The sequence below is a fragment of the Vanellus vanellus genome, assembly GCF_965231255.1.
Source record: "Vanellus vanellus genome assembly, chromosome: 18".
Lineage (NCBI taxonomy): Eukaryota > Metazoa > Chordata > Aves > Charadriiformes > Charadriidae > Vanellus > Vanellus vanellus.
In genome coordinates this window covers 8773379-8800594 of record NC_138923.1, presented here as the reverse complement: position 1 = coordinate 8800594, position 27216 = coordinate 8773379, and the positions used below count along the sequence as shown (strand labels likewise).

Below are 27216 nucleotides of genomic sequence, written 5' to 3'. Positions count from 1 at the left end.
CGCTGGGCTGCGAGAACCCACTTGTGCGCCCAAACCCCACGGCCGGAGCAAACCCCCGGCCACGTCCCTGGCCAGGAGCCCTGCGCCCAGGGGCTGGGGTGTCCGCAGGCAGGATCCGTCCCCGTCCCCCGCCAGCAGCCGTTGCACCACCCTCTCTAGATGGGGAGCAAACCTCACGCCTTTGTTGTGGCCAAACAGCTCCTGAACGCAAAGGGGGAAAAAAAAAAAAAAAAAAAAAAAAAGTGGTTTGAGCAGGCGTGAGCCAGCACAGGCGTTGCTGTGCCCCGTACCTTTCCAACCCCCTTTTTTAAGTGGGGCCCTTCTGAAGGGTGTTTGGGAGTGCAGCGGGGGTCCCGGGTGGAAGGGGGTCCCAGCAGCCCGCTCTGGGACGAGCCCTGGGGCTCGATCCAGCCACCGCGAGCTGCAAGACCCCTTGCACAGCACCCAGAGATGCTGCTACCGCCGAAACGGTCCCCTCCCCCTTGCCAGTGAGGTGTCTTTTTTGGGATTTGCAGGTGGAGATGTCTTACGTGAGCTGCGCCTTGCGGGCGGCCGCCCCCCGCTGCCTGCCAGCCCCCTGGAGAAGCCCCCGGCCCTTCAGCAGCGCTACGGGCCCCACGGCGAAGAAGAGCGTCCCGTATCAGAAGACGCTGAAGGAGGAAGGCTCCGGGAGCGGGGAGCCCAGCCAGCCCCCGCCACCCTCGGCCGAGGTGGTGGTGGTCGGGGGGGGCAGCCTGGGCTGCCAGACCACCTACCACTTGGCCAAGCAGGGTGTCACCGACGTCGTGCTGCTGGAGAGGGACCGCCTGACCTCGGGGACCACATGGCACACGGCCGGTGAGGCGATGGGCGCAGCGCGGGGCGTCCCTGGGGTGAGGGATGCGGGGGCGCAGGGGATGCCCACGGCTGGAGGTGTGCTGTTGTCCACAGAGCGGATCCGTTGCGCGAGCTGGCTCCGGATGTGTTGGAAAGTTTTGGCTTTAAATGTGGAGAATTTCAGGGTTTCTGTTTTTCCTATTGGCATAACTTTTTGTTAAGAAAACATCCCCCAAATTTTCTTTTTTTAAAATAGTTGTATATGACCATGGGAAAACAGTTTGTTTCCACACCTTTTTTTTTTTTTCTTTTTCTTCTTTAAGCCAATTTTCTTTGGTAGAGAGAGAGGAGGGTTAATTCAATAAGCTCTTTGGGGGGTTTTATCTCTTTTGGCGTAGTCTGCTCCAGAAACCCTTTTTCCACCCCCCACCCCCCCCACCCCCATTCATTTAATGCCAAAGGAAAATAGAAATCGAGGATTTGTAGATCTCCCACGTCGCCACGAGATGGAGCAAGAGCCCCGGCGGGGTGACCCACGCCACGCGTGGGACCTCGGGGCCCCCTCTGCATCCCCCTTGGGGTGATGGAGGGATGGCGGAGCCGTCTGTCCCCCTGCCAGGTCTGCTGTGGCAGCTGCGTCCCAGCGACGTGGAGGTGGAGCTGCTGGCCCACACGCGGGACGTGGTCAGCCGGGAGCTGCCGGCGGAGACGGGGCTGCACACGGGCTGGGTGGAGAACGGAGGGCTCTTCATCGCCTCCAACAAGCAGCGCCTCGATGAGTACAAGAGGCTCATGTCGGTAGGGAGAAGACACTCGGTGTGTGTGTCGTCCTCCCCCCCCAAGCTGGGCCACAGGAGGTGGCATTTATCCCTTGCCCGTGGGAGCAGGGCTGGGGGTCCCGGGGCTGCGGAACCCCCCGGTGCCTCCCTGCCTTCCCAGCCGGAGAGCTGCGAATGGTCTGGGTGTTGCTTCCAGGGCAGCCTCCTTGCTTCTGCTGAAATTGGGCAAAATGCTGGCCAAGTAGGCAAAATTAAAGCCAGCCGTGGCTTTTTGCCCTTTCAGGTGGTGGTAGCATCATTGTTCCAGCTGCACAGGCAGTTTGCATGGGAATGTGAGACTGTGGCTACCTCATCCCTGGAAGTGTTTGGGGCCAGGTTGCACGGGGCTTGGAGCAACCTGGGCTGGTGGGAGGTGTCCCTGCCCATGGCGGGGGGTGGAACCGGATGATCTTTAAGGTCCCTTCCAAGTCAAACTGTTCTATGATTCAATGATATTCCTTGAAATCTGTGCAGACCATCCCACCCCGTGCTGGATTTTGGGCTTGCCTTGGGGCAGCAGTTGCCTCGTCTGGAAACTAAACATGTCCTGGGGGTCTCCTCCTCCTCCTCCAGCAGCAAGTGCTGAGCAAAGCTTTTGTTGCCTGCTTGAGCTCCTGGTTTTCTTGTCCGGTTGGCAGCTGGGGAAGGTGTATGGCGTGGAGTCCTACGTCCTGACCCCGTCACAGACCAAGGACCTGTATCCACTGATGAACATCGATGACCTATACGGCACCCTGTACGTTCCCAAGGATGGAACCATGGACCCAGCTGGTACCTGCTCGACCCTTGCCAGGGCAGCAACTGCCAGAGGCGCTACGGTAATTCCTAATTAGTAATTAGTCATTAATGCCTCTTGACCCCGGGAGGAGACCTTCTGCCTTCCCCATCTCCTCTTTTCCCGCTGGAGCAGAGCTGCTCCTGCAGCACCAGGTCTTTGCCCAAGAAAGGTGTTGTCCTGTTTGGCTTTGATGGGTCACAGTGACAAAGCTGGCAGGAACCATGAGATCCAGGGAAAATACGGGTTGAAAAAAAGGCCTTTAGGAGCACAACGAGGCAGCGCCCAAGGCAGGTTCTTTGGGAGAGCAGAGGTTTTAGGGTCTGGTAGCAATCCATTCCTCAAGGCAGGGACCGCCAGCCCATCCTTGGTGCGTTGCTTTGCTCATGTGCATGTAAATAATAAACATCCTCTGCAGCTGCGGGCGCACAGAGCAGCGGTTTAAGCCTGCAGTTAAGGCAGGTATGTTATTACCGGCGGTAACAGTAATAGCTGTTGGGAAGGGGAGATGGCCAATGCCAGACTGCTGCTTGGATTCACCTTTCCCAGATTTGGGAAGTAGATGTCGGGGGAGTCGGGTTGTCTCACTGCTCTTGTGCCCTTGCCATGGCTCTGCTGCCCTTCCTCTGCCACCAGATCATCGAGAACTGCCCCGTCACCGGCATCCAGGTCAGAGCTGACGATTTCGGGGTGAAGAGGGTGTATGCGGTGGAGACGGCCCACGGGACCATCCAGACTCCCTGCGTGGTGAACTGCGCAGGTACGGGGCGCAAAGCAAGGTGGGGAGGTGGGGGACCGGGGCTGCGGCCACAGGGCAGGGGGTGGCTTCGCATCCCGTGAGCCAGAGTGTCTGCATCAGTCCTTGTCCCCCCCCATCTGGCTGTCACCCCCAGACCACCGCAGGTCTCTGGAGGACGGAAGGGTGCTCAGCACAGGGCTGCTGTCTCCGCAGGCGTGTGGGCGCGAGCCCTGGGCCGGCTGGCCGGCGTGCACGTGCCGCTGGTGGGGATGCATCACGCCTACGTGGTGACCGAGCGCATCGAGGGCATCCAGGTCAGTCCCGTGCGGCTGCAGATCGGCTCCTCTGCTCTGGAGGGCAGCGCTGGCTCCTGCCCCCCCCTGCACGTGGCAGGGTGAGATGGGACAGATGCCATCCCCCGGCACCCCCGGACCTGGGGGACCCCCCATCATATTCCTGCCTCCAACGGGAGCGTGCGCTGCTGGGTCAAGCTCTGCGCCCGGGGAAGTGCACACCCAGCAGCTTCTCCTCTTGCACGACTATCAGACTACCTTTAATAGAGTCGTATTTAATATTTAACAATGTTATGACTAGCAGGATAATTTTCTTTTTGTTTTTTTTCATCTCAGTAGAATCATTATAGGGTCTCTGATGTGTTTGGTGTCTGAGAGCAGCGTTCAGAAAGATGCCAAACACATTCTGAACAAGCCCCAGTCGCTGGCAGGCAGAGGTGTAGCTCTCCAAGCATTTCTAAACTCTTCCAAGAAATCTGTTCCTGTGTCTGGCTGCAGAGGATTGTTCAGGAGTCGAAGGAGACTTCCTTCGCTTGGGCGCCAGGGCTTTGAGGGTGACAGGTTATTTAGTTTCCATCCCACTGACACAGTCCGTGTCTGACTTTTCGGTCTGAGGTGTCTCATTTTAAAAAGTGCTGGTGTCATGATTACATTTACATCGCAGTAACTCCACTGTGCCCTACAAACACAGGGAGAAAGAGACCTTTCAGAGAAGAGGCTGCAGCTTGCAGACCCCCGTGCCTCCTGTTCAATCCACTAAATTCCGCTTGCCAACACGAATTGCAGTAGCCCCTACACCGATACTTCTGCGCAGTCTAAATGTTTCTCTATCTATTATTCACGAGAACAAATCCCTCATTCTTTGTGCGCTGCTGCCTGCCTGTTGTGCTGTCGCATCCTCCTGCGGAGGTGGGTGGCAGAGGAGCGACGCTTTCCAAGCCGGGACCAACCGCAGCGGCTGCTCCCGCTCCCCGGAGCATCCCCGGTGCTGGCTGTGCCGCGGAGGAGCAGCCGGCGAGCCGAGGCGCTGCTGCCCAGTGCCTGTGCAAATGCACCCGCAGCACGGCTCCTGCCCACAGCGCTGGAGTTCGTCAGCTGCTAATTAGGCAGGATTTCTGCCAGACTCGGCTTCCAGCTTGGGTGCCTGGGCTCAGGCGTGGTGAACGGGCGCGCTGCCCGCAGCGTTGCTGCCGGCGTAAGCCGCTTTGCCCGTGGTTTGGCGAGGTTTGCTGGGGCTGACTTGGGTGCCTTCTCCTTGGGGCAAGGTGGACACCCGAATTTTGGGGCTGTGGGAACATCCACGGAGCCACCGCTGCTCCCGTCCTCGGTGGGTCACTGCTGCGGGTGCCTACCCTGTGCCCCAGAGCCCCAGCTCATCCCGCTCAGCCTTGCCGGGGCAATGTTGGGGTCTCCCCGCAGCTCTTGGCCCCCTCTCACCCCTCCGCTCCCCCTCCCCGTTTTTCAGAACATGCCGAACGTTCGCGATCACGACGCCTCGGTGTATCTCCGTCTCCAAGGCGATGCCCTTTCCGTGGGTGGATATGAGTCAAACCCCATCTTCTGGGAGGAGGTGAGGCGTGCTGGGAGGTTTTCCTGGGGAACGAGGCAGGTTTCCAGGGAACCCGTCTCGGAGGGGTGGGCACAGGCGTGAGCAACTCAGCCCCCGGCTCCTGCGGGTACCAACCTCCGTGCAGCCGGTGGGGAAAGCGCAGGACAGCACCTTCCCTCTGGGTCCGTCTGTGGCATGCGTACGAGATGCAGAGGCAGCAGGGCTGAGAGGAAGAGGCTGGGCTGGGGGGATTTAGAGGCCACCGTGCGGTCCCTGCCCTGCTGCCTCATCCCCTTAGCCAGGTGCAGGTGTCTTAATCCGGGCTCTGCCCCAGATGTTTGGCTTAGCTGGACTGTTCATGAAAACCCCCAAAAAAAGCCAGAGTCAGCAAAGCACCCTCAATTTTCTACAGCCTCTGAGGCTGTAGAAGTTCTTACGCCCTCGGCTATACTCTATTTTGTGTCCCGATTCCCGTTTCCTACCTTCAGGTATCTGAAAAATTTGCTTTTGGCCTCTTTGATCTGGACTGGGACGTTTTCACGCAACACATTGAAGGTGCTGTGAACAGAGTGCCGGTGCTGGAGAAAACGGGCATTAAATCCACCGTCTGCGGGCCAGGTAACGCGGCTGCGGGGGCTCCGTGGGGGCTGCGTTCCTCCAGGGACCTGGCTGGAGGCAAGGGGAGACTTCATAACCTGGGGAGAAGAAAAACCTCTCTGAATGCAGAGAAAGAGGCTGCAATGGTGTCATCTTCCGAGGGGTGGCATCCCAGGCTTAGCCAAGGTGGAGAAACACCCGGGCAGCTTATTGCCTTGGTCCCAGCTGGGGGTGGCTAGCACGGATTTACAGCCCATGTTGCGGCCACCACACTGGGGAATTAACAGGCGGATTTTTTTTTTTCCAAGCAGTGGCCGTTGTTTTACCAAGTGTCATCTTGTATTTTTATTTTTACTACTTGCTTCTGGGCCGATGACGTGAGATTTAGCCAGTTTTCCGTCCCAGGCTGTCTGGGTGTGGAGTTAAAGGCCACGGCATCGCTGCAGCGGCGGCTGGAGGTGATGCCAGCCATCGAACCCGAGCCCGGCACAGTTGGTTTGGCCTTGAAATCCACTAAAAAAAAAAAAAAAAAAAAAAAATCCCTTTTGCTGGAGCATTTAAAGGGAAACCCTCGAGGCCCTCGGGGAGGGAGCGGTGCTGCTGTACGAGGGGAAAGTAGGGCACATCTCCCACCCCGCAGCAGATAAAACATGACACGTACAAGGTGGAGGCCATGGCCCTGGGAACGGCGGGTTTCATTAAACGGCGGTGTCAGCAGAGCTGGTGGCCTCCGGTGGGGAGCTGACTTCTTATAGATATATGTCTAGTAGTTGTAGTACAGTAATGTAATTTCCAAAGGGTCAGCGCTCCTCCTTTTCTAGTTCTTGATTTCAACCCGCAGCTGCTTTGCGGGCGACAGCTGGGTCGCGCTGGGACGAGGCAAAGAGCAAACACTTGTCCTTTCTGCTGCGCGGTCAATATTTCACCACCAGAACAGCTACCGCGCTGTGCTCCCGGGGCAGGGGATGAAAACAGCCCAAACTGGGGGGGTTTAAGCGTTTTCTGCTCCGGCTGCTGATCCAGCCCTGCAGCCGAGCGGGCCAAGGTCCCGCGTGAGCATCCGTCCCAGTGCAAAGGCAGCGGGGCTGGTGTAGACCACTGGTGAAGGGGAGGTGCTTTGGGTGTTGTCCTATTAATTCAGCGAATTTGTAGCCTGGCGTATCGGTATGCGGATATTGGCATGTGAGAAGCTGCTTTGGTGACAGTGGAAGTATTCTTCTGGCTCTGCTTTTGCCTTCTGCTGAGCACAGAGATCGTGGGAAACAAGTTGGGCATTGCTGGGGAGGGGGGGAAGGAGCAGACTGAACTCCGTCTTCCCTCTCTCCTTTCACACGGATGGACAAACCACCATAAAACAGGGGTGAGGATTGCACCCCGTGTTTTGCTCAGGCCTCCCTAGCCGGGGTTTGCCCGGGGACCGTGGTTGGTAGCCCTGCGGGGAGCGGGAGCGGGCAGCACGAGACATCATCAGCACAGGAGCCTTGGGCAACACAGCGGCGATCCCTCCTCTAAATAAAGTAGCTTAAATTCTTGAAATTTCCCAACAGAAATCGATGAAGGTGAAAAATAGTCACCTTAATGAAATATGGCCCGGGATGGCAATGAACGGGTCGGTGCAGCCCCCTTGACTGGGGGACTGGGGGACTGGGGGACAGCAAGAGGCTGCTTCAGCCACCGCAGCAGCTCCTGCACCTTCTGGTTGGCGATTCATTCTGCTCCATAAATTTTGAGTCTAAACCCTAACACCGAGGTCCTCCCCCCGCCGTGCTGGCGTGCAGCGAGCGCTGCCGAGCTCCCCCGGGGGTGCAGAGGGCACAGTTACCCCGAGCCCGGGGTCTCGGCGGTGCAGGGACAGCCCGTGCAACGCCTTGTGCCACCAGCGCCTGCCTCTGCCACCAGATGTGCGTATATATGTATGTGTACGTATACTCGTGTAAGCTTCTGAAGCAAATATGTGTATATATAAGTGTGGACATTCACTTCAGGAGTCTGCACAGGACCCCTGCGTGATGCCGGGCATCCCAGTACTGGGGCAGCCTTCCCTTCGGGCTGTGCTGCCCGGGCTCTGTTGGGGCGGCGCAGGTGAGGATGCCCGAGCTGAGGTACTGGGAAGTGCTCAGCGTTGGTCCACCTCTGGCCCCAGCGACCTCTCCGGGAGCAGGAGCAGGCCAAGGCCAGCACGGGAAGCTGTAGGAACCCTGCTCCTAAAGTGTGTGTATCCCCAAAACGCCCGTCCTGGCCTCGCTGGCACATGAGCTTCAATGCAGCCGAGTACTGAGTCCTACGCTTGGGCCACACCAACCCCACGCAGCGCTACAGGCGTGGGGAGGAGTGACTGGAGAGCTGCCCGGCAGGAAAGGCCCTGGGGGTGTTGGTGACAGACTGCTGAACACGAGCCAGCAGCATGCCCAGGTGGCCAAGAAGGCCAAGGGCATCCTGGCCTCTATCAGGAATAGCGTAGCCAGCGGGACCAGAGAAGTGATTGTCCCACCGTGCTCGGCACTGGCGAGGCCACACCTTGAGCACTGTGTTCAGTTTTGGGCACCGCAGTATAAGAAGGACACTGAGGTGCTGGAGAGGGTCCAGAGAAGGGCAGCAAAGCTGGTGAAGGGTCTTGAGAATAAGTCTTCTGAGGAGCGGCTGAGGGACTTGGGGTTGTTCAGTCTGAAGAAAAGGCGGCTGAGGGGAGACCTTATCGCTCTCTACAACCACCTGAAAGGAGACACTAGCGAGGGGGGTGTTGGTCTCTTCTCACAAGTTACAACCGATGGGACAAGAGGAAATAGTGTTGTTGCGCCAGGGGAGGTTCAGGTTAGACATTAGGGAAAACTTCTACACCAAAAGGGTTATCAAAGCCGGGGACAGGCTGCCCAGGGAAGCGGTTGAATCACCATCCTTGGATGTATTCAAAAGCCGTCTAGATATGGTGCACAGGGACGTGGGTTAGAAGTGGGCCTGGTAGAGTTAGGTAATGGATGGACTTGATGATCATATAGGTCTTTTCCAGCCATAACGATTCTATGATGCTGTGATTCTGTTCTATCATCCCCTCTCTGTCTTGCAGAGTCGTTCACTGCTGACCACAAGCCGCTCATGGGGGAAGCCCCAGAGGTCCGAGGCTTCTTCCTCGGCTGTGGCTTCAACAGTGCTGGTAAGAGAGACCTGAAGGGACCCCACCTTGGGCATCCCAACGTGGACACCATACCCCGGGCAGAGCCCGGCACCCACAGCCACGCTTGGCCTGCTGGCCTCATCTGGGTCCTCACCTCTTCCCCCAGGGATGATGCTGGGAGGCGGCTGCGGGAGGGAGCTGGCTCACTGGATCATCCATGGGCGGCCGGAGAAGGACATGTACGGCTACGACATCAGGCAAGTCACCCCGGCTGCCCCAGGACCCCACGGGCTGTGGGCTCCTTCGCTGGTCCCCCTGGTCCTTGGGTGGTCCTTGGGGATGGGTTTCGATGCAGGGCTGGATGCTGGCACCGGGAGTGGGTGTCGGGCAGTGTCGGTGCTGCAGCCCGTGTCCCTCCGAGGAGCTGGAATCAATTACACTCCATGGCTTTAATGCATTTACATGTGGGGTTGATCTCATTTGCCTCATCCCGCTTCTACGCAAACAGCTTCCATCAGGCACGAGGAGATTGTGGTGATGGGAAAGGACAGGGTAATTACGTTTGGGTTTTGTTGTTGTTCAATTAGTGCTGTGCCTAATCCTCTAAGTTAATAATCGGGGGTGATGATTTCAACAGGAGAAAGATTAGCTTTCCCCCCTCTCTGCAGCACGACGTGGGCCGGGAGTGTTGGTGGTGCAGATGTTGGCTCTGTAATTGCTTTTGACTTGCTTGATTGTATTTGATTGGGTTTGGGCTTTTTTGTAGGGCTGCTGGCGACAGCAACCACCTTGTCAGGGACAAAGCTTTTCAAATCATGTTGCTTTAGTGGCAATGCTGATAAACACCCCATTGACTCAGGCTGGGAGGAGAGGAGAGTCGGTGCTGGTGCCCACAGAAGTCAGGGGGAGATGCCTCCAGCAGCCCTGTGGCCGGGCCGGTGATGGGCCAAGCCTGGGAAGGAGAAATCCCCGGGCAGGAGAAATCCCTGGGCTGGACAGGCACCGCTGCACCGTCGGATGGGCGGGTTGGCACAACCGCAGCCATCGTGGGGCTGGTCTGCGCCGTGGGACCCCAGCCCCGCTCAGACAGCGGCCCGGGTTGCATCCATCCCTTGCAGCTGGGTTCCCCGAGCAGCCCCCCATCCCCTCTGCCCCATTGTCAAGCTGGTGTCAGTCCCATTTTTTTTTCCTTTTGGTGATGATTACTAAGCTCCTCTTTAAATACCTCCCATTTCTGCACATTTAAATATTTATCCTCTCAAAACACTCACTCGTAAATATTTCTTCTGGCAGCTGTTGCTCCTCTTGCCGCTGTCAAAAATTCAGCGCGTCGGTGAAGGGGCTGGGGCTGCCGGAGGGTGCCGGTGACATGCCACGTGTCACCTGCTGCCTGTCCCGTGCCGGCAGAAGAGGCAGCTGCCCTCACAGCCGAGCCCACGGCTGCTTTTGGGGACCATCGTTTGCCTCGCTGGCACCGCGGCAGGGCTCGGCGCTGGCAGCCTCCCTCTCCCCGGCACCCAGGCAGCGGGGAGGGAAGCCAAAAATATTGCTTTTGAAAGCCCTATAAATGGCACTTTGTCTTGCCTTTCACCTGCTGCCTGCCCCCCTTTCTCCAGACCGGGGGGCTTTGGGCTGGCGGGGGGTAATTCGGAGAGCCGCGCTCCCCCGCCTGCTCAAGCCGGAGGACAGGAAAGGTGCCACCGGCGCCCGGGGGCTGCTCTCCGTGAGTTATAGGTCTCTGGTAATAATAACCTGAGCGTGTGCTGAGCTGGCACATTCCTTCAAGGAGCTTTTCTGTTTGAAAGATGAAAATATGTCAAACAAATTTAAAATACTTGGGGGTTTATTTATCTTTCAACCTAAGGAGAATCGGATGAAAAATGGAATGTCCAGGGCTCTTTCCTTCCTCAGGGCTGCGTCTAAACCCGGGCTGTGGGCAAGGCATGCTCTGAAGCCAGGCCCACGCGGAAGCAGAGCAGAATTAACCTCAATTCTCCTGGTTTTCTACTTTTTTTTTTTTTTCCTCCCCAGCAGGGCTGTGTTCTGCCCCCAGTTGCTCCGGGGTAGCTGTGCCTGGAGCAGGGCTGGGGAGCTCGGTGGGGGCTGCGGCGAGCGCCCGGCTCCGATGGGCAGCGCTGCGGCACGGCCAGCACCAAACCCCGCTTGGTTCCTCTGCCCTCCTGCCTGTGGAACGGGTTCAGCAATTTCACACCGCAGCGTCTGCAGCCACATCTGGGTCTGGCCGAGAAGGCCATGCCCGGTGGAGGAGGCACCCCGTGAGCCGATGGGCTCATCGGGACTCTGCCCTCTCTCTGCCTTCCAGGAGGTTTCACCACTCCCTCACCGACAACAACCGCTGGATCCGGGAGCGGAGCCACGAGTCCTACGCCAAGAACTACTCCGTCGTCTTCCCCCACGACGAGCCGCTGGCGGGGCGCAACGTGAGGAAGGACCCCCTGCACGAGGTGAGGGTGCACGCCCAGACCTGGGCTGCCTTGCGAGGAGCGGTGGGAGACCCTCACGGCACCCTTGCAGCAAAAAAAGAGGCGTCAAGGAGTGGCTGCAGCTGTATTGCTCCTCAAAGCAGCACGCTGCATCCTTACTCCCATCCATCCGTCCTGGGAAGATCCCTGCCGAATCCCAAAGCTCACCGGGTGCATGCTGCAAGGGGGCTGGGGCCATGGACAGTTTGACGGTGGAGATGCCAAGCGTTCCCGTAACATTTAACTTAGCAAATATGGCTTAAGAGCCTGGTGATGGTCGCTGGGCAAGGGAAAAATTGGAGAGAAGGGCTCAGAGGCTTTATTTCATTGACTGCCAGTCCGGCTCGGGGGCAGTAGCAGGGGCTGTGGGATGCTGGATGCTCAAGGCATCTCCCGCCCCCCCCTCACCGTACCGCATTTGCAGCTCAGCAGCAGCTTTTCCTCCCCCAAATGGCATCTCGCAATGCGGAGCGAGGCTGGGGCACGGGGAGGGATGCGGGAAGAACGGGGAGCAGTGGTGCCTCCATGGAGGCGGGTTTGCCGGGACCCCCCTAAGTCCCCGCTGGTTTTACTCCCTGTAGCTGCCAGCCAGGGCTCCTCCCTGCTCCCACCTTCGCCAGCTGCCTCCTTGCATAAATCTCCATAGGTTAAGGCTTTCAAGATGCAGCACTTGAGAAAGAAACGCAGTTTCCAGTGGTTCGCTGCATCAGCAACATTGCAGCAACCGCGGCTCAGAGCCCCCAAAATCACCCACCGCTCCCGAGATGCTGGGGGTGACCCGGGGCCGGTGCCTTGTCCCATCCCATCGATGCCAGCTCCAGTCCCAGCCCCAGTAAGGAACAGCCACCTTTCTCAAGCCCGTTTCTGCTCGTCACTAATTCCTATCACACCATTCCTCTTCCGATGGAGAGCAGAGGCTCGAGCAGTAAAACAGACATCCCTCTCTGCCGTCCCCCGGTGTTTGGTTGACAGCTCAGTTGTTTTCTGTCACCGAGGATGCAATTTATTTTTTAATAGCATGTCTAATAAGCAATGCCCATTTGAGTGACAGCCTGGTATTTATACATGCAGCTCCAGAACATGTGCTGTGTTTTATAAATAGGCACTGAATCATTTCTGAAATGTTCAACAAAATCTATTCTTTTCCGAACAGAGGCACCAAACAGAAATATCTTAATGGATCCCTAATTAATTGCATGCAGGGAGGTTTTCCTGAGAGCACAGAGGAGGAATGAGAAAGTTGCCATATAAATCTTAAATGTTATTATATAATTATTCTTGTAAACATTGGGGGGAATCTTGCTCTCTGGATTTAGCGTCTCTCGGTCGGTAATTGGTGCACCGTAGTGCACGCTTTTGGGGGGTGCACAGCTGGGCCGCCGGACTCCTGCCCGTCAGCTGCTATTGAGGCAAATACCTTTCTTGGAGGGAAAAAAAAATATCAGGCAATTTGCAGGCAGATGGGGTTTTCCACTGTTTTAAAAGATAAACCACAGAGCTGATTTTGGCTGCTGGTAGACAAAGCCGAGGGGTCACAAGTTGGGTCTTGAGCATGCACTGGAGGAGGAGGGCAGCCTGGGTGCTGCTGAAAAAGCAGTGAAAAGACTTTTTTTTTTTTTTTAACACTTTGTTCCTATTTCTCCGGCTTTGCTTGCACAGGAGCTGCTGCGACAGGGCTGCGTTTTCCAGGAGCGGCACGGCTGGGAGAGGCCCGGTTGGTTCAGCCCCGGGGGAGCAGCCCCGGTAAGCCCGGCACGCGTTTCGGGGGGCGTTCAGCTGGAGGGTACCGGCCGTACCCGGTGCGTGCAGGATGCGTCCTGCCTCTGCAGGGTGTGCGATACCCTGCAAGCAGTCACATGTCACCAAAACGGGTCCACAAAAGCTGTTGGGCTTTAATTCACTATAAGAGCAGTCAGAGGGAGATCCGTGTGTGCATGGTGTGTGCGTCTGTCTGCCCGTTCCTCTGCAGCAGCCAGCATCTGCCTGCAATGAGAGGCACCGATCTCACTTCCATATATTGAAGAACAGCAGCCAGGGATGCCGTGGTGGGGACCCATCACTGCGGGCAGGGATGCCGGGGTGGGGACCCATCACTGCGGGCAGGGATGCCGGGGTGGGGACCCATCACTGCGGGCAGGGATGCCGGGGTGGGGACCCATCACTGCGGGCAGGGATGCCGGGGTGGGGACCCATCACTGCGGGCAGGGATGCCGTGGTGGGGACCCATCACTGTGGGCAGGGATGCCGTGGTGGGGACCCATCACTGCGGGCAGGGATGCCGTGGTGGGGACCCATCACTGCGGGCAGGGATGCCAGGGAGGGGACCCATCACTGCGGGCAGGGATGCCGTGGTGGGGACCCATCACTGCGGGCAGGGATGCCGGGGTGGGGACCCATCACTGCGGGCAGGGATGCCGTGGTGGGGACCCATCACTGCGGGCAGGGATGCCGTGGTGGGGACCCATCACTGCGGGCAGGGATGCCGGGGAGGGGACCCATCACTGCGGGCAGGGATGCCGTGGTGGGGACCCATCAGCACAGCCGGGTCCTGCACAGACCCACTCCTCTCCTGGCAAGAGGTGAACGTGACTGGAAGCAGCCCCTTGGCTTCGGCCTCGCATCATCTTCCTCACTGTCCGCATCCTTCCGATTCCGCCCCCACAGGTTCTGGATTACGACTACTACGGTGCGTACGGCCAGGAGCGCCACAGGGACTACACCTACAACCGCCTGCTGGGGGATGAGTACACCTTTGACTTCCCACCCCACCACGACATCGTGAGTGCTGGGGGCAGCCCTCCCCCAGCCGAAACCGCTGGGCACATCTGGAGCTGGGAGGGTTAGAGGCCGCACCACACCGCTGCTTTGGGTGCAGTTGGTGAGGCTCAGAGGGAGGGGAAGCAGCGAGCTTTGCCCAAAACTGGGGAAAATGTTCCAGAACGCTTAAGAGAAATGTGCCTGTGCTCAGAAACCCCGGCAGATACGGGAATTTTACCGCTGCTTTCCCAAATGAAAGAGTTGAGACCATCTTGGGGGAGATACCCAATTTGAAAAAAACCTAACAATTATTATTCATTTCTGACACTGTGTTAGTGAGGTAAGGAATGGGATTGAGCATACAGACTTGCTGTGCTTAATACCTCATTTTTCCGGGGTGTTTTGAAGCCTTACAGCCTTTAAAGGCACCAGGCACGTGTCCCGGTATTGCTTCTCATTACATAAACGGTTCTAATGTGTGCCTCCCTTTGTGGAGTGAGAATACGGCCCAACTTCAGCGCCGTGTTTGCTTTAATTGTAGATCAAGAATGAATGCTTAACGTGCAGAAATGCCCTGGCTCTCTTCGACATGTCTTATTTTGGGAAATTCTACCTGGTTGGTCCCGATGCAACCAAAGCGGCGAACTGGCTCTTCACTGCCGATGTCAGCAAAGCACCAGGTACCGGCTCAGCCCCTTATTTTGGCTGTGCGCTGCCTCTGCTGAGAGCTGCCTTGGGAAATCACATCTGACACCAAAACAAACCGAGGGGGACCCAAACTGCCTTTTCTTTTAAACGCTGCTTTTGCCGAGGGTATGGGAAGCATGGGAGAGCGTCTGCTTTCCCTGTCCTCGCCGGAGGCGGGATTCTGCTCTCATTTACACAGGGTCAAATGTGCTCTGAGCTGGAGGATGAAGGAGGGGGGGTGTCTGGCTCTCTGGCTCCAGCTGTGGCTCACAGCTGGAGATGTGATGGATACTGGAGTCAGTCAAGCACAACACTCGCCAGCCGTGGTTTGCACGGGGAGAAGCTGCCACTTCTCCGGGGCTGGGAGGCAGCTGATGGCATTTCCAAGGACGCAGCTTCAGCTCCTCACACAGATCTCAAGGGGAAAAAAGCATCGTTCCTCTCCCCCTCCCGGTGCTGGGACACCCAGGGTCAGCCAGGCCATACCCAGGCAGTGGCCGCTGATGTAACCATGAGGGCAAACCTTCCTGTTACCCCCTCTCCCTCTGCTGGCGCCGTGGCCCTGTGCCGGGGCTGCCTGATGGGCAGCGGTGCCCCTCTCCTTCCCCCAGGCTCCACCGTGTACACCTGCATGCTGAACAAGCAGGGCGGCGTGGAGAGCGACCTGACCGTCAGCCGGCTCAGCCCCGGGGACCCGGCCTCCCCCCTGGCCCCCGCCTTCGAAGGTAAAAGCCCTGAGCACGGGGATGCTGGAGGCGGGCGCCTTTCTGCAGCCGCCGTGGGTCTGGCGGGGGGGGACATCGCCGGGTGGGTTTATCCCCCCGCAGTGCAGCTCCCGGCCTCTCCCGCTGCCTTTTTCAGCTGTGTCAATGCACGCAAAGACCCTTCTGGTCCCGGGAAGCCATGGCGGCAGGTTCAGTCCGAGGCCCACCAGCATGTCCTCCATCCCTGCCGTGCTCGGGGGCTGCAGGCGCCGGGATGATTGCATTTACCTAATGGCAGCCACCTGGCTTTTTCCACCTCTACCCCTCGCTCCCTGTAACCCAATTATCCCCCTTGTCCCCGGGGGACTGCACTTCTCATTGGCATTATTGGGTTTGTCCGGCCCCGGCTGGTGGCTCTGACCTCTCCCCAGGTCCTTATCAGCTGCAATAAAGAGGAATTGAAAGGGAGCAGAGCAGTCAGCCCAGAGGGCAGGAATGGCATTAGGCAGCAGCAGAGGAGGATGCGGAGGACGCTGAGCTGGTCTCCGGCAGCGCTGCCGAGCGCCCTGCCTGCACCGGGGCTGCCACCAGAAGGGAGGTTGGCACTGGGCTGCCCGGTGCCCCCGCTGCCCCGTCCCCACGCAGCGTCACCCTCAGAGCTGCTGCGCGGAAAGGACCAGCCCTGCGGCGGTGCAGCCCCCAGCACCGGCCCGGGGCGGTGGGTGTCGTGGGTGCAATCTCGCCTTCTCCCTGGGGTGGTCGGGCGCCAGTGAGCTCTTCCCTCCCCGCGGGCGAATCCTGCACCCCCCTCGCCTGGGGAGCGCGCGGGGGGGCAGAAGGGTGGTGGGAAGCGGACGGCAGAGCCGCAGGGTTTGTCGGGCGACGGAGGAGTTTAATCGCAGCAAAGTCTGTTTTTCCAATTACAGTAGGTGGCTGCACTTATTATCGTTATGACAGATTATCAGAGAGCAATTTTGTAGTGGCAGGAAAGACAGAGGGAAGATTGATTACATATTAATCAGCCTTCAAACCCCATCCCTGGGGACTTTTCCACCCAGGATTACTGACGAGACGAAATTCCTCCTCATATACAGCGCAGCCCCTCCACCGGCTATGGCCCAGTCGCCGCATCCCTCCCTGCTCCCACCTGGAGTTCCCACCTCCCTCCATACTTTGGCGTCCGCTCTGTACTGGGACTAAAGAGCAGATGCTTTTGCTGTTGGCCTCAAGGGACAAAGAGTTTTTTCTCTTCCCACACTGCTCACACACACAGAGGCACCTCCAGGGCTCACACAGTTGGGTTTTTTTACCTTTTCTCCTTTCAGGTTTTAATGGTCATTTGGTTTTCATTGTGCTGAGCCCCACAAGTAAAAGGCAACAGTGGATGTTAGTGGAGCCCCAAAGCCCTCCCGTGCCCCAGCACTCCTTAACCCCCCTGTTTCTTGGCTTTTCCCCCGGGGTTTTGCAAGCTGGAGAGGCTCAGGGCTGCAGCTCAGCCTCTGGAGAGCAAAACCAGCCCAGAGCTGAGCTGGGCATCACCCCCAGCCCGACGTTCTCCAGCTTGAAAGGCTGCCGGGGACTGTCTTCCAGGGGACGGCTACTACCTGGCTATCGGCGGGGCCGTGGCTCAGCACAACTGGTCGCACATCACCACCGTGCTGCAGGACATGAAGCTCCAGTGCAAACTCCTGGACTGCTCGGAGGAGCTGGGCATGATGAGCATCCAGGGCCCGCTGAGGTGAGTGCGGGGAGAGCGCCGCGGCCCCCTCCTTGCACCCTGACGCCTGGCCCGTGGAGAGGTGGATGGAGGGATACGGGGATGGAGGGAGGGGAGGGAGGGAGGGATGGATGGCGCGAGCCCCACGGCACCAGGCAATGGTCTGGCTGGAGTGATGTGCCATTTGCTGGGGAATTGGCATTCCTTTTGAGGCTCTCACAGCACGGCATGTCACCCACATCAGCTCCCCTTCAGAGGGAGAGCTCTGGCTTGCCAACGAGATGAGAGAGGGAGTTTTAGCGATAACCTTCAGAGCGCGGTGGTGAGCCACGTCCTCTCACCGCGGCCGCTTTGCTGTTTCCCCCACAGCCGCGTTGTCCTCCAAGAAGTGCTCGACACCGACCTCAGCAACGAAGCTTTCCCCTTCTCCACCCACAAACTCGCCACGGCCGCAGGATGCACGGTAGGACGGGGCCGGGCCCTCCAGCTCCCGGGGAGGTCTTTTCACTGGGGCGACCGCCCACCAGCCTGCGCGGCCGAGCATCCTCTGCTCCATCCTCCTCCATGTTGCTACTGTGGGCAGCCGGATGGTTGTGTTGATTTTTCTTTTGTTGGAAAAGGCCAAAAACTGGTGTGTTTTCCTCCCAGTTTGCTTGCCAGGTGCCATCCTGCTCTCCCAGCCCGCCTGGCAGTGTTGTAGCCCGGGCTGAGCTTGGGACGTGGTGACTTATGGCTTTATAACGCTGTCAGATGAACAAGAGACACCTCCCACAGATTAGGGGTGAGCAATGGTGATAAAGAGATTTATTTGACACTTTAGGTCCACTCCTTTTCCCCCTACTCAGAAAAAAAAAAAAAATAGGGATGATTTAACGTAAAGCACGTCAAGTACGGGTGGTAAGGGCTGGGCAGCCCGCGGAGCCGGTGTATTTGATCACAGGCGAAGTCTGACAACCTTAAGCTTTCCGTACGAGCGCAGCTCATCCTGCATTTGCCCGGACATCAGGGCTCACGTCAGCGGTTATGCAAGCAAAGCGCAGAAATGGTAATGCTCCGCGCTAACGCCTCAGGCTGAGCCCCTCGTCAGCGTCACAGCGAGGGGACGAGAAGCCCTTTGGGGGCAATGGTGGGACCCAGCAGGGCTGCCAGGCTCGGTGGGCAGTGATGGACGGGGGGTGCGGGCCGGGTCCTGCCCCCCCAACCCATCGCCCGGGGAGGCAGCGCCGGCGCGGTGTTCTGCGGACGGAGGTGAGCTCGCTGTGCCTGCGCTGCCCGCCCGCAGCACTGCCCGCAGAGCACGGGGCGGGCACGGGCACTGCCGTCCCGAGCGCCACAGTCCTCAGCAAGGCACAGGAGATGCACCTTGCCCAGGCTGGCAGCTCGGCACCTCTGCCAGGACCCCCAGCGATGGGGTTAACGCAGTGCGCGGCATCGCTCAGAGGTGTCAAGAGGGGAAAGCACAACCTAAAGCAGTTCGGTGTCCTTTGCTGTGTTGCAAAGAGGTGGATCGGTCCCCCGGGTTTGATGTGAGGTTTTGTGGCGCCGCCAGCTTGGTTGGACTCCTCTGTCTCGCCTGGTGAGGGCAGCGAGAAAAGCGCCCGAAATCTCTCCCCAGCCTCACCCGGTGGAGATCAATGTGGTCTGAAGTTACCCCTGGGGAAAGGGGGTGATGGCAGTTCTTTGGGGAGTTTCGCCGCGTGGGATGCTGCAGATTTAGCCTGCCTGAAACACCCCAAGTAGAAGAGTTGGTGACCGTGAAGTGTCGTTTTGTCAAAAGAGAAACATTCTGGGCAAACCCGCTGCTGGCAAGTTTTGGTACGAGGGAAAAGCTTTTGCGAGGTTTGCCTGAGAATCTCTGCCTTGATTTCTTATTGATGTTTACCCCATATGAAATAGTCCTTCCGTTGCAAAAACACCTCCTTGGGAGAGGGGGTAGAGTTTGTATCCCGGCCTTCCCGTGGGACATCTGGGCAGGCAGCGCTCCCGGGGCATCCCCCTACCGCCCGGAGCAGCCGGTTGGCAGGAGGGACCGTGCTGCGTGTTTGCTCCGGCTCTCGGGCCGGTGTCTGCTGGGAGACAAAGAGGGGGAAGGTACAGCGGTAAATCTCATAAAAGGCAGCAGGAGAAGAGGGAGCCGGAGGCAGGCTGGATATTAGTGAAATTGGGTTAAGCCGTGTGCGGACACTTTTCATTCGGAATTAAAGCGGCTTTAATTCGAATGCAGCTGGCTGCTGAAGGGATTGCTGCTAAATCAAATTAAGGCTACTTGATTTGTGAGCGAGAGCCTCGCCAGGGTTTAGGGTGGTTTAACTAAGGCACAGATTTTGCCCAGCTTGGGTTAATTCTCCAAACCATCCCCATCGGTGTGCCCTGTGCTCCGGGTACCGAAAACCCACAGTGTGTCCGGTGTCCCTTGCGGGGGACAGTGGCACGGGGGACCCGAAAGCCAATCCGTTGTTGCAGGTTGTCTAACACTGATGAGTTATAACCCTCCCTCCCTCCTCCCCTGTCACCCCTATGGCAAGCTGATAACATCTTGTAATAATCTACCTGTCCCCTGGGAAAGCTGTATAAATGTTCCCGTCTTCAAAAGCGTGATAAGTTTATTTGCACTTTGCTTCAAGTTTACAAAAAATAATCCGGTCCTGTGTGGAAGAAATAGCTGGTAGAAATTTTGTGGCTTCTCTAAGGTGTAAATGCCCTGACTGTAGGAAAAAAGCTTTCCTGCCCAAGGGCGCTGGGCTATGGGGGGGTCACCCTGCCTGCTGGGGGGGTGGTCACCCTGCCTGCTAGGGGGGGTCACCCTGCCTGCTGCCGGGGCCACCGTTCGGGAGGTCTCCATCAGGCCCCCGGCACACAATGCGCACAGGGGACTCCATCCCACGCCGAAACTAGAGTAGGAGAGTTTCTCAGGACAGCGGGCTGAAGCCTTCGCTGATATTATCGTCTTCCAGGGGGATTAAACTGAACCCAACATCTTTAAAAAGTTATCGCTGAGATTTTCATGCATTAACTCAGTAGTTGAACAAAATCAGCTGGAGTGAAAGGAGAGTTCCAGCAGAGTTAATGACTCTGGAAATTACCAATCGGTTTGTGAGTTTATATATAGCATCTTTCATTGTATTGAACAGCAGAGAAAGGTCCCCCTTTGAATTTCACTGCTGGATACAGGGTAAAGTTCAGGTTTTCATTTTCTAGAATACTTAAAATGCTTTTGAATTGCTGCTGAAAGGCCCCAGAATTGATGCTATTTCATAGCTCCAGTTGAAATCTAAGAGAAAAAGCCTGTTCCTAGGGGAATTTAGCAGAAAGCCGGCTGGAGCGGCTGAGCCCAGCCCTTGACAACCCCCTTGGCCTCCGCCGGGGGGTGCCCACCCCTGCCTGGGGGGCGCACACATGGGTGCAACCCCCAACCCCTGCGGGTGCAAAGCTAATGACCGGTACCCCAATTTTCCTGAGGATACCCGTTTTCTATGGTGCGCTGCTCTGCCTTGCTGCCCTTGCTGGGATGCTCGCTCGCTCCCCCCGGAGCAGGGGCGGTTTGGGGGGGACATTTCTCTCAGGAGTAACTCGCTCCTGAAAGTAAAGCGCATTTTAGCTGCAGCGCTGACTGCTGAGTCGCAGGCAGGGTTAATGAGCCGGGAAGTCGCTTGTCAATCCCCAGAGCATCTCCTGCCGGGATGAAGATGGTAGCTGGCTGCAGCGGCTTGATCTCTGGCTGTTCCCTAATTAGACGACACTTTTGTGCGGAGCGGAAAGCTTCTGCGCACCCCTTGTGCCTGTGCACCTCGAAAAGCTATCGCCGGCCTTTGTGCTTGGCTGTGGCGGGGACCGAAGGAGGGATGGCTCCAGGTACGGCTTCTTGTGACGAGGCTCAAAATAAATTCCCCCTAACCATGGCGTTCCTTCCTCCTCTCCACTTCTGTTGTAAAGGTTAAGGTGTCTTAAAAGCTGTCATAAACTCTGCTTGGGGACATTATTTTTGCAGTGCCAGCAGAGCACGGGGGTGCCGGGGGCAGCAAGGATGGATTTGGGTTCTCAGCCATCGCCAACCGGTTGTCCTCGCAGAGGAGAGCCCGGGCACCCCTTTGGTATTTCTCGTGCCTGTCACTGCCTGTTTTGGGCAGTGGCTGCTGGTGGCTGTTGTTGTTTATACCGGGGATTAGAGAGCACAGCTGAGAGCAGGTCCCAGTTAGTAAGAGCTCAGCAAATGGCAAGATGCGGCTTCTGTCCCCACGGCATCCAGAGCCGGCGTGGGCAAGTTGGCCCCAAAGCTGCGGGGCGCACCGGGGCCAACAGAACCAGCCTGGGAGTCTCTTCCCAGCTGAAAACGGCTTTATTAAGACTGCAGATCACAATCTGGCGTGAAACCCTTGAGTTGATCTCTCTCCCAGAGCGAGGTATGTGTTTGCAGTTGATGTGCATCCAAAGGGGTGAATCAGAGGGGTTTTTGTGGGGGAGGAAGCAGAGAAATCCGAAGGAAATGCAGCTCAGGCTCAAGGGGTATTTATTTTCAGGGAAGGTGCCTGAGCTGGGGTGGCCCCAACTGGCCTGGAAAGCTTTGGGAACGCAGACTGTTTCAGTAGGGACACCAGGAGGATGCAGGCAAGCCTGCCTGGGGGAGAAGCGGGGGGAAAATGGGCATGGCAGTCCCAGCACGGCCGGGAGGTCTGTGCCCCAGGGAGTGCGGGCAGGCGTATCGCTGAGGATGAGCCTTCCCCCGAGAAGCACCGAGTCCCCTGTGCTGAGCTGCTCGTTCCTCTTTGGAGCTTCGTGCATTCGGTGTGGAGCTAATTTGGCAGCAGAGTAACGCTTTGGGGCACGACCTCCACTGGGGGAAACCGGAGCATCCCTCTGGGGCGAGCGGGACGTGGGTCGGGACGCCGGGCTCACCCCTGCCCAGGAGCGAGGGGCCTTTGGGTTCCTCTGCTATGGGAGCACCATCCAAAGTGGGGGACATCCCCAGGGGGACAGCAGCCACGAAGTGTTCCAAAGTAGGACAGTCCTGCCGGGGACCGGCTTCCCCATCTGACGGGCTGATGTGGGGAGACGCAGGGCTGGGGGTGCCTGCGGGCTTTCTTCTGGTGCTGATGGATCAGCAGAGGGAGACAAAAGCCCGGCTGGAGATGGAGCATCATGCCTAACCCCAGTCCCACTGGTGTGACAGCCCTGGGATCGGTGGCCGGAGGATGCTGAACGCAGCCCCCTCTGCCTCCTGGGCGCTGACGATGTCTGGGTTTGAGATGCCAAGCTTAGCTTGTCCAGAGATGAGGAATTCAGTCTGATCCTTGTGCACTAGGGAGAGCAAAGAAATGCCTTCCACTAAAGCAGGGCGTTCGCACAGGCTTCCCGGGCAAGCTGGCTTTCCCCCTGCCGTGGCGGCACGTGGCTCCGCAGCCTCTCCCGCGCTGCGCAGCCCGGCTGCCTCCGCAGGGGTGTTTGGCCTCTTGCATTTCGCAGGTCCGTGCCATGAGGTTGTCGTTCGTCGGCGAGATGGGCTGGGAGCTGCATGTGCCCAAGGCGGACTGCGTGAAGGTTTACCGGGCGGTGATGCAGGCGGGTGCCCGGCACGGCATTACCAACGCCGGCTACAGAGCCATCGACAGCCTCAGCATCGAGAAAGGTTTCTTGCTTTCCTTACAGCAGCGCTCGCTGCTTTGCCTCCAGCCGGGGGACCAGTGCAAGTGAATTTTAGTGTGGGGTTAGTGTGACCGGAGGTCTGGCAACTACTGGCAGAGATGCGACCGGCCCCAGCGCTCCTGGCTGAGACTTCCCCAATACGGGCTCCTCTCGAGGGTGCTTTTTCCAGGGCCAAGTGACTCGAGAGCAACAGGGGAGTGCAAGAGTAACGCTTTGGGGCACAACCTCCACTGGGGGAAACCGGAGCATCCCTCTGGGGCGAGCGGAACGTGGGTGATGTCTCGGGCTCCTGCTGCTGCTCAGCCGGGGCTTGCTGCGGTGGCAGGGGGAGGCTGGCTGACCCGTGCTTGCGCTCCGCAGGGTACAGGCACTGGCACGCAGACCTGCGCCCCGACGATACCCCGCTAGAAGCAGGCTTGGCCTTCACCTGTAAGCTCAAATCTGGCATCCCCTTCCTGGGCCGGGAGGCTGTGGAAGCTCAAAAAACCAAGGGCATCTTCCGCCGTCTCGTCTGCTTCACCACCGAGGAGTGAGTACCACTGCCGGGCGCCGCTCAGCGCCGGGCAGCGCCCAACGCCAGCGGCCGCCCTGTGACGAGCGCCTTCAGCCATCCCCGGCCACCCCCTCGCCTGGGCACGCACGCGGAGCTCAGCTGCGCACTGGCTCGGCTGCTTTCCATGCTCTAATTCCATCTCTAATTTAAATCCCACCGCGAATTCCCTGCTGGATGTTTAACGGGAGCTGGAAGCGGTGTGACAGGGAGTGGGTTTATCTTGTTTCACCCAAAACAGCGGGAGGTTTCGCAAATTGGGCTGGAGGGGCTTTGCCAGCGCCTGGGATCAGCACGGGGAGGTTAATGAACCTGTGGGCAGCGGGAACCCCGGCACGTGGGCCGGCCCGGGGCAGAGCCGGGGTCCGGTCCCCCCCAGCCCCTCTCCCCACTGGGGTCCCACCGTGGGGCTTTGCTGACGGCGGCTCTGCCTTCTCCTTGCAGGAAGGTGCCGATGTTCGGCCTGGAGGCGGTCTGGCGGGATGGCAAGGTGGTCGGCCACATCCGTCGGGCAGACTTCGGATTCGCTATCGACAAAACCATCGCCTACGGCTACATCCGTGACCCCGCGGGGGGCCCGGTGAGTACAGACCCACCGCCACCACCAGCCCCCAGGGACGGCTGCGCCTCCTTCCCCGCAGCGGGGGCTTGCCGGGGCAGGGAGCGTAGCGCGTGTTTGGTTTCAAAGCTGTATGTGCAAACCCGTTGGCAAACTCGCTGTCGTCTGGGCAGTGAGATGGGGCAGCCCCCCCCCCCCCCGCTTTCCCCGTGGGAGGCTGCAGGGTGAGGGATGCCGTGGCTCGGCGGCGAGGTCGGTCTCCCCGGCTGTCTCTCTGCGCGGTCCCAGTGATGCTCTCGGGCTCAAGCGCTGCCTCAGATGTTAATTGCAACCGAGTATTTAATTGCAGCAGTGAATTAACTTATGTTATAGGGAGCAATGGCCAATAGGAGCGCAGCAGGCTCTTAATTAACCCTGGGAGACTCCTGGATAGTAAATCAGATGCCCTCATTAAGCAGAATGCTGCAGGCAGAGGCCAGGGAGCCCGTGTGGGGACGGGGGGCTGCGGATGACGTCCCCAGGGACCCTCCCTGTTGCAAACCAAGAGCAGTGCATATGCTTCTGCTTTCACCCTCTTGTTTGCCTTTGCTTTTAATCCTGCGTCAGTGCAAGACTCCCGAGTCAAGTGGTTTTGGGTTCCAGTTGTCCCCTTAGCCCATGGGGACCACATCTTGTCCCTACCGTGAATGTTCCCCCCTGGATCTTCCTTTCCTTTCCCCCTTTCCCACTCTCTCCTCCCCGTTACATTTCCCTCTCCCAGCCGCCCCCGCCTGCCCCAGGCAGTGTGATGGAGGCAGCAGGATGGAGGTGGTGGGGAGGGAGGGAGACGGTCCCCTCCTGCCTCCGGCGAGGCACCGATGCGGCAAAGCGGCGCTGAGTGCATCCCCGCCGGGTGCATCCATCGCACCGCTCTCCCCGCTCGCACACCCGCTGCAGGGAAAGCTCTGCCGCCGCAGCGTGCTGTGGGGCTGGCAGCAGGCAGCTGCCTGCTGGGCTTCGGGGGGGCCAAAATGGCAATGGTGGGGAGAGGCACCGCATACGGGTGGTCATGCCATGGGGTCCCCAGCCCTGCCAGCTCCTCTGCGTGGCCGCTCCGGCGGGCTGCAGCTGGGAAGCAGCGCTCGTTAAGCAGATGTTAACGTGCAGCCCTCGTCTCTCGGCTCCCTGGGATAACTCCCGCTTGGCTTAGGCAGTAATTGCGGAAGGAGCGGGGAGCTTTGCCGTGTGGTGAGGACAGGTCCCTCGGAGGATCTGCACTGGGCCCCTGCCCCGTGCTGTCCCCATCAGGGCTTGGTGCTGGACTCAGACCCCACGCCAACCCCGAGCCCGTGGAGGAGGGCGCACAGAGCCCCCCTCTTAGAATCACGGAATCGCTGAGGTTGGAAGGGACCTTTAAGATCAAGTCCTACATTAACCTAACCTGACAAAACCACTTCCAAACCGTGGCCCCGAGTACCACGTCTGCCCTTTTTTTTAAACACCTCCAGGGATGGCGAATCCACCCCCTCCCTGGGCAGTCTACTCCAAGGTTTGATAACCCTTTCCATGAAAAATTTTTTCCTAATATCCAATCCACACCTCCCGCTGGCATAACTTGAACCCGTTTCCTCTCGTCCCATCACTCGTCATGGGGGGGAAGAGGTCAGCCCCCACCTCTCTACCCCCTCCTGCAGGGAGCTGTAGGGAGTGAGAAGGTCTCCCCTCAGCCTCCTCTTCTCCAGGCTGAGCACCCCCAGTTCCCTCAGTCCTTCCTCATCAGACTTCTTCCTTCATAAGACTCTTCCCAGCTCCCCGGCAGCGGGGTGCCCAGCACGGCTGCCCAGGGCCTCCCTGTGTTGCCTGTGGCCCTTTAGTTTCCTTCCCGCGGATACGGCCCTGCAGTGACCGGGTGCGATGCTCCCCGGCTCTGGGAAGGGGGATCCAGGATGGGGCTGTCCCTGTGGCATCGGTGCTAAATAGTCAGAGGAGCAGAAGAGGTGCAAGGGGTGAGGCGGAGAGGAGAGAAACAAAAATGCTGGGTTTTGCTGAATCGCTGACGATTTCCAGGTGATAAAAACACACCGGCACTGAGAGTCTCCAGCCCCTCCGAGTGGCTCAGCCACCGGCGCTGCCTGGCACTGGGTGACCCTCGCAGGCGGAGGGGACAGCTCACGCTCGTCACAACAAGCGATGACATCCTGGCTGCCGCCGCGGTCCCCTCCTACAGCCAGGGCTGACCCCGTTGGGATGTGCCATCCCCGCACGCGGGCTGCCTGCCCTGGCCCCTCTGGCAATGAGCTCCCAGGGCCTGGCTGGCGGTGCCCCTTGTGCTGGGTGGCATCAAAAAGATCCACGGGGGGAGGGGGGGGGAAAGCACCTAAAAAAAAAATTAAATACTGCATTCTTTTAATTTTTTTTTTTTAGCTGAATGCTTTTAAAAATCTATTTTCGTCCTCTCCGTGCATCCTCCTGGGATGGCAGAGCCAGATTTTTTTATGGAAAACCTACCTGGGGGGTGCTGTGGGGGCTTGCCCAGTGATGGAGCTGGGATGGTGGCAGGGGGCTGGCGTCCCACCGGTGCCTCGCAGCACCTAACGGGGCTTTCGCCGTGGCTCTGCCTTGCAGGTCTCGCTGGATTTCGTGAAGAGCGGCAGCTACGAGCTGGAGCGGATGGGGGTGACCTACCCCGCCCGAGCACACACCAAGTCCCCGTTCGACCCGGACAACAAGCGAGTGAAGGGCTTTTACTGAGAGCGCGGCGGCGCGGGGCCGGCGAGCGGGTGCTGCGGACGCTGGGATGGGGAGAGGGAAGATGCCATTAGGAGCCGCCGGCTGAATTCCCAGTCCCCGGGTGCCCCAGCTGGCTCCAGGGTCTGCTGGGAGAGCCGGGCACATGTCTGCAGCAAACTCTTCAAGGAAATTTGGGTCAAATTAGAGGGGAAGACGAGGAAGAGATTCCAAAAAGTCCAAAGATTTTGTTCCCGTGTTTTCTAAATGAAGCACTACAACTACAGCAATAATTCTTTTCCATGGGTTAATTGGCCTGAAAACAGTGTTTTGCTCGACTGCAAATGGAGTGGTTTCAATTTTTTACTTTGCTGGAAACTCTTTCCCCCAAAATGTAGTTTCACGCTGCCTGGAAATGAATTTTTTAAACTAACTCCGGTGTTAATAACAGCTGTAGCCTCCAAACCTGCCGTCTCTCCCGGCCCTTGCTGCGTCTGTCCCTGCTCTCATGGGTGTCACCTCGTCCTGGCTGTACCCTGGGGACATGGTGCCGGGGTGGGAGCGCTCATGGGGGCCATGGAGGGAAGGGGCAGGGGGCCCAGGGGCATTGCCCAGGCTCACACCATGGGTGCTCTGCCCACTGCAAGGTTCTTCTGCACCCTGAAATCATTGGCTTTACCCAGGGGGGTTCCAGGCATGTTCTTCCCGTCTCTG

The 27216-nt window shown here is 58.4% G+C and overlaps 1 protein-coding gene across 1 annotated transcript; it reads left to right on the top strand.

The window, feature by feature from the left end:
• Positions 1-521: 521 nt before the first annotated feature.
• On the top strand, positions 522-26526 carry SARDH (sarcosine dehydrogenase; the record flags this gene model as incomplete). The annotated part of the gene is made up of 20 exons (XM_082492472.1): positions 522-837; positions 1436-1614; positions 2273-2452; positions 3046-3169; positions 3362-3462; positions 4907-5011; positions 5479-5608; positions 8652-8738; positions 8866-8956; positions 11023-11164; positions 12842-12925; positions 13847-13960; positions 14481-14619; positions 15238-15351; positions 16921-17068; positions 17417-17510; positions 22508-22670; positions 23048-23216; positions 23682-23817; positions 26401-26526. 20 exons carry the CDS (start codon positions 522-524, stop codon positions 26524-26526), a joined length of 2742 nt encoding a protein of 913 aa, XP_082348598.1.
• Positions 26527-27216: the final 690 nt, after the last annotated feature.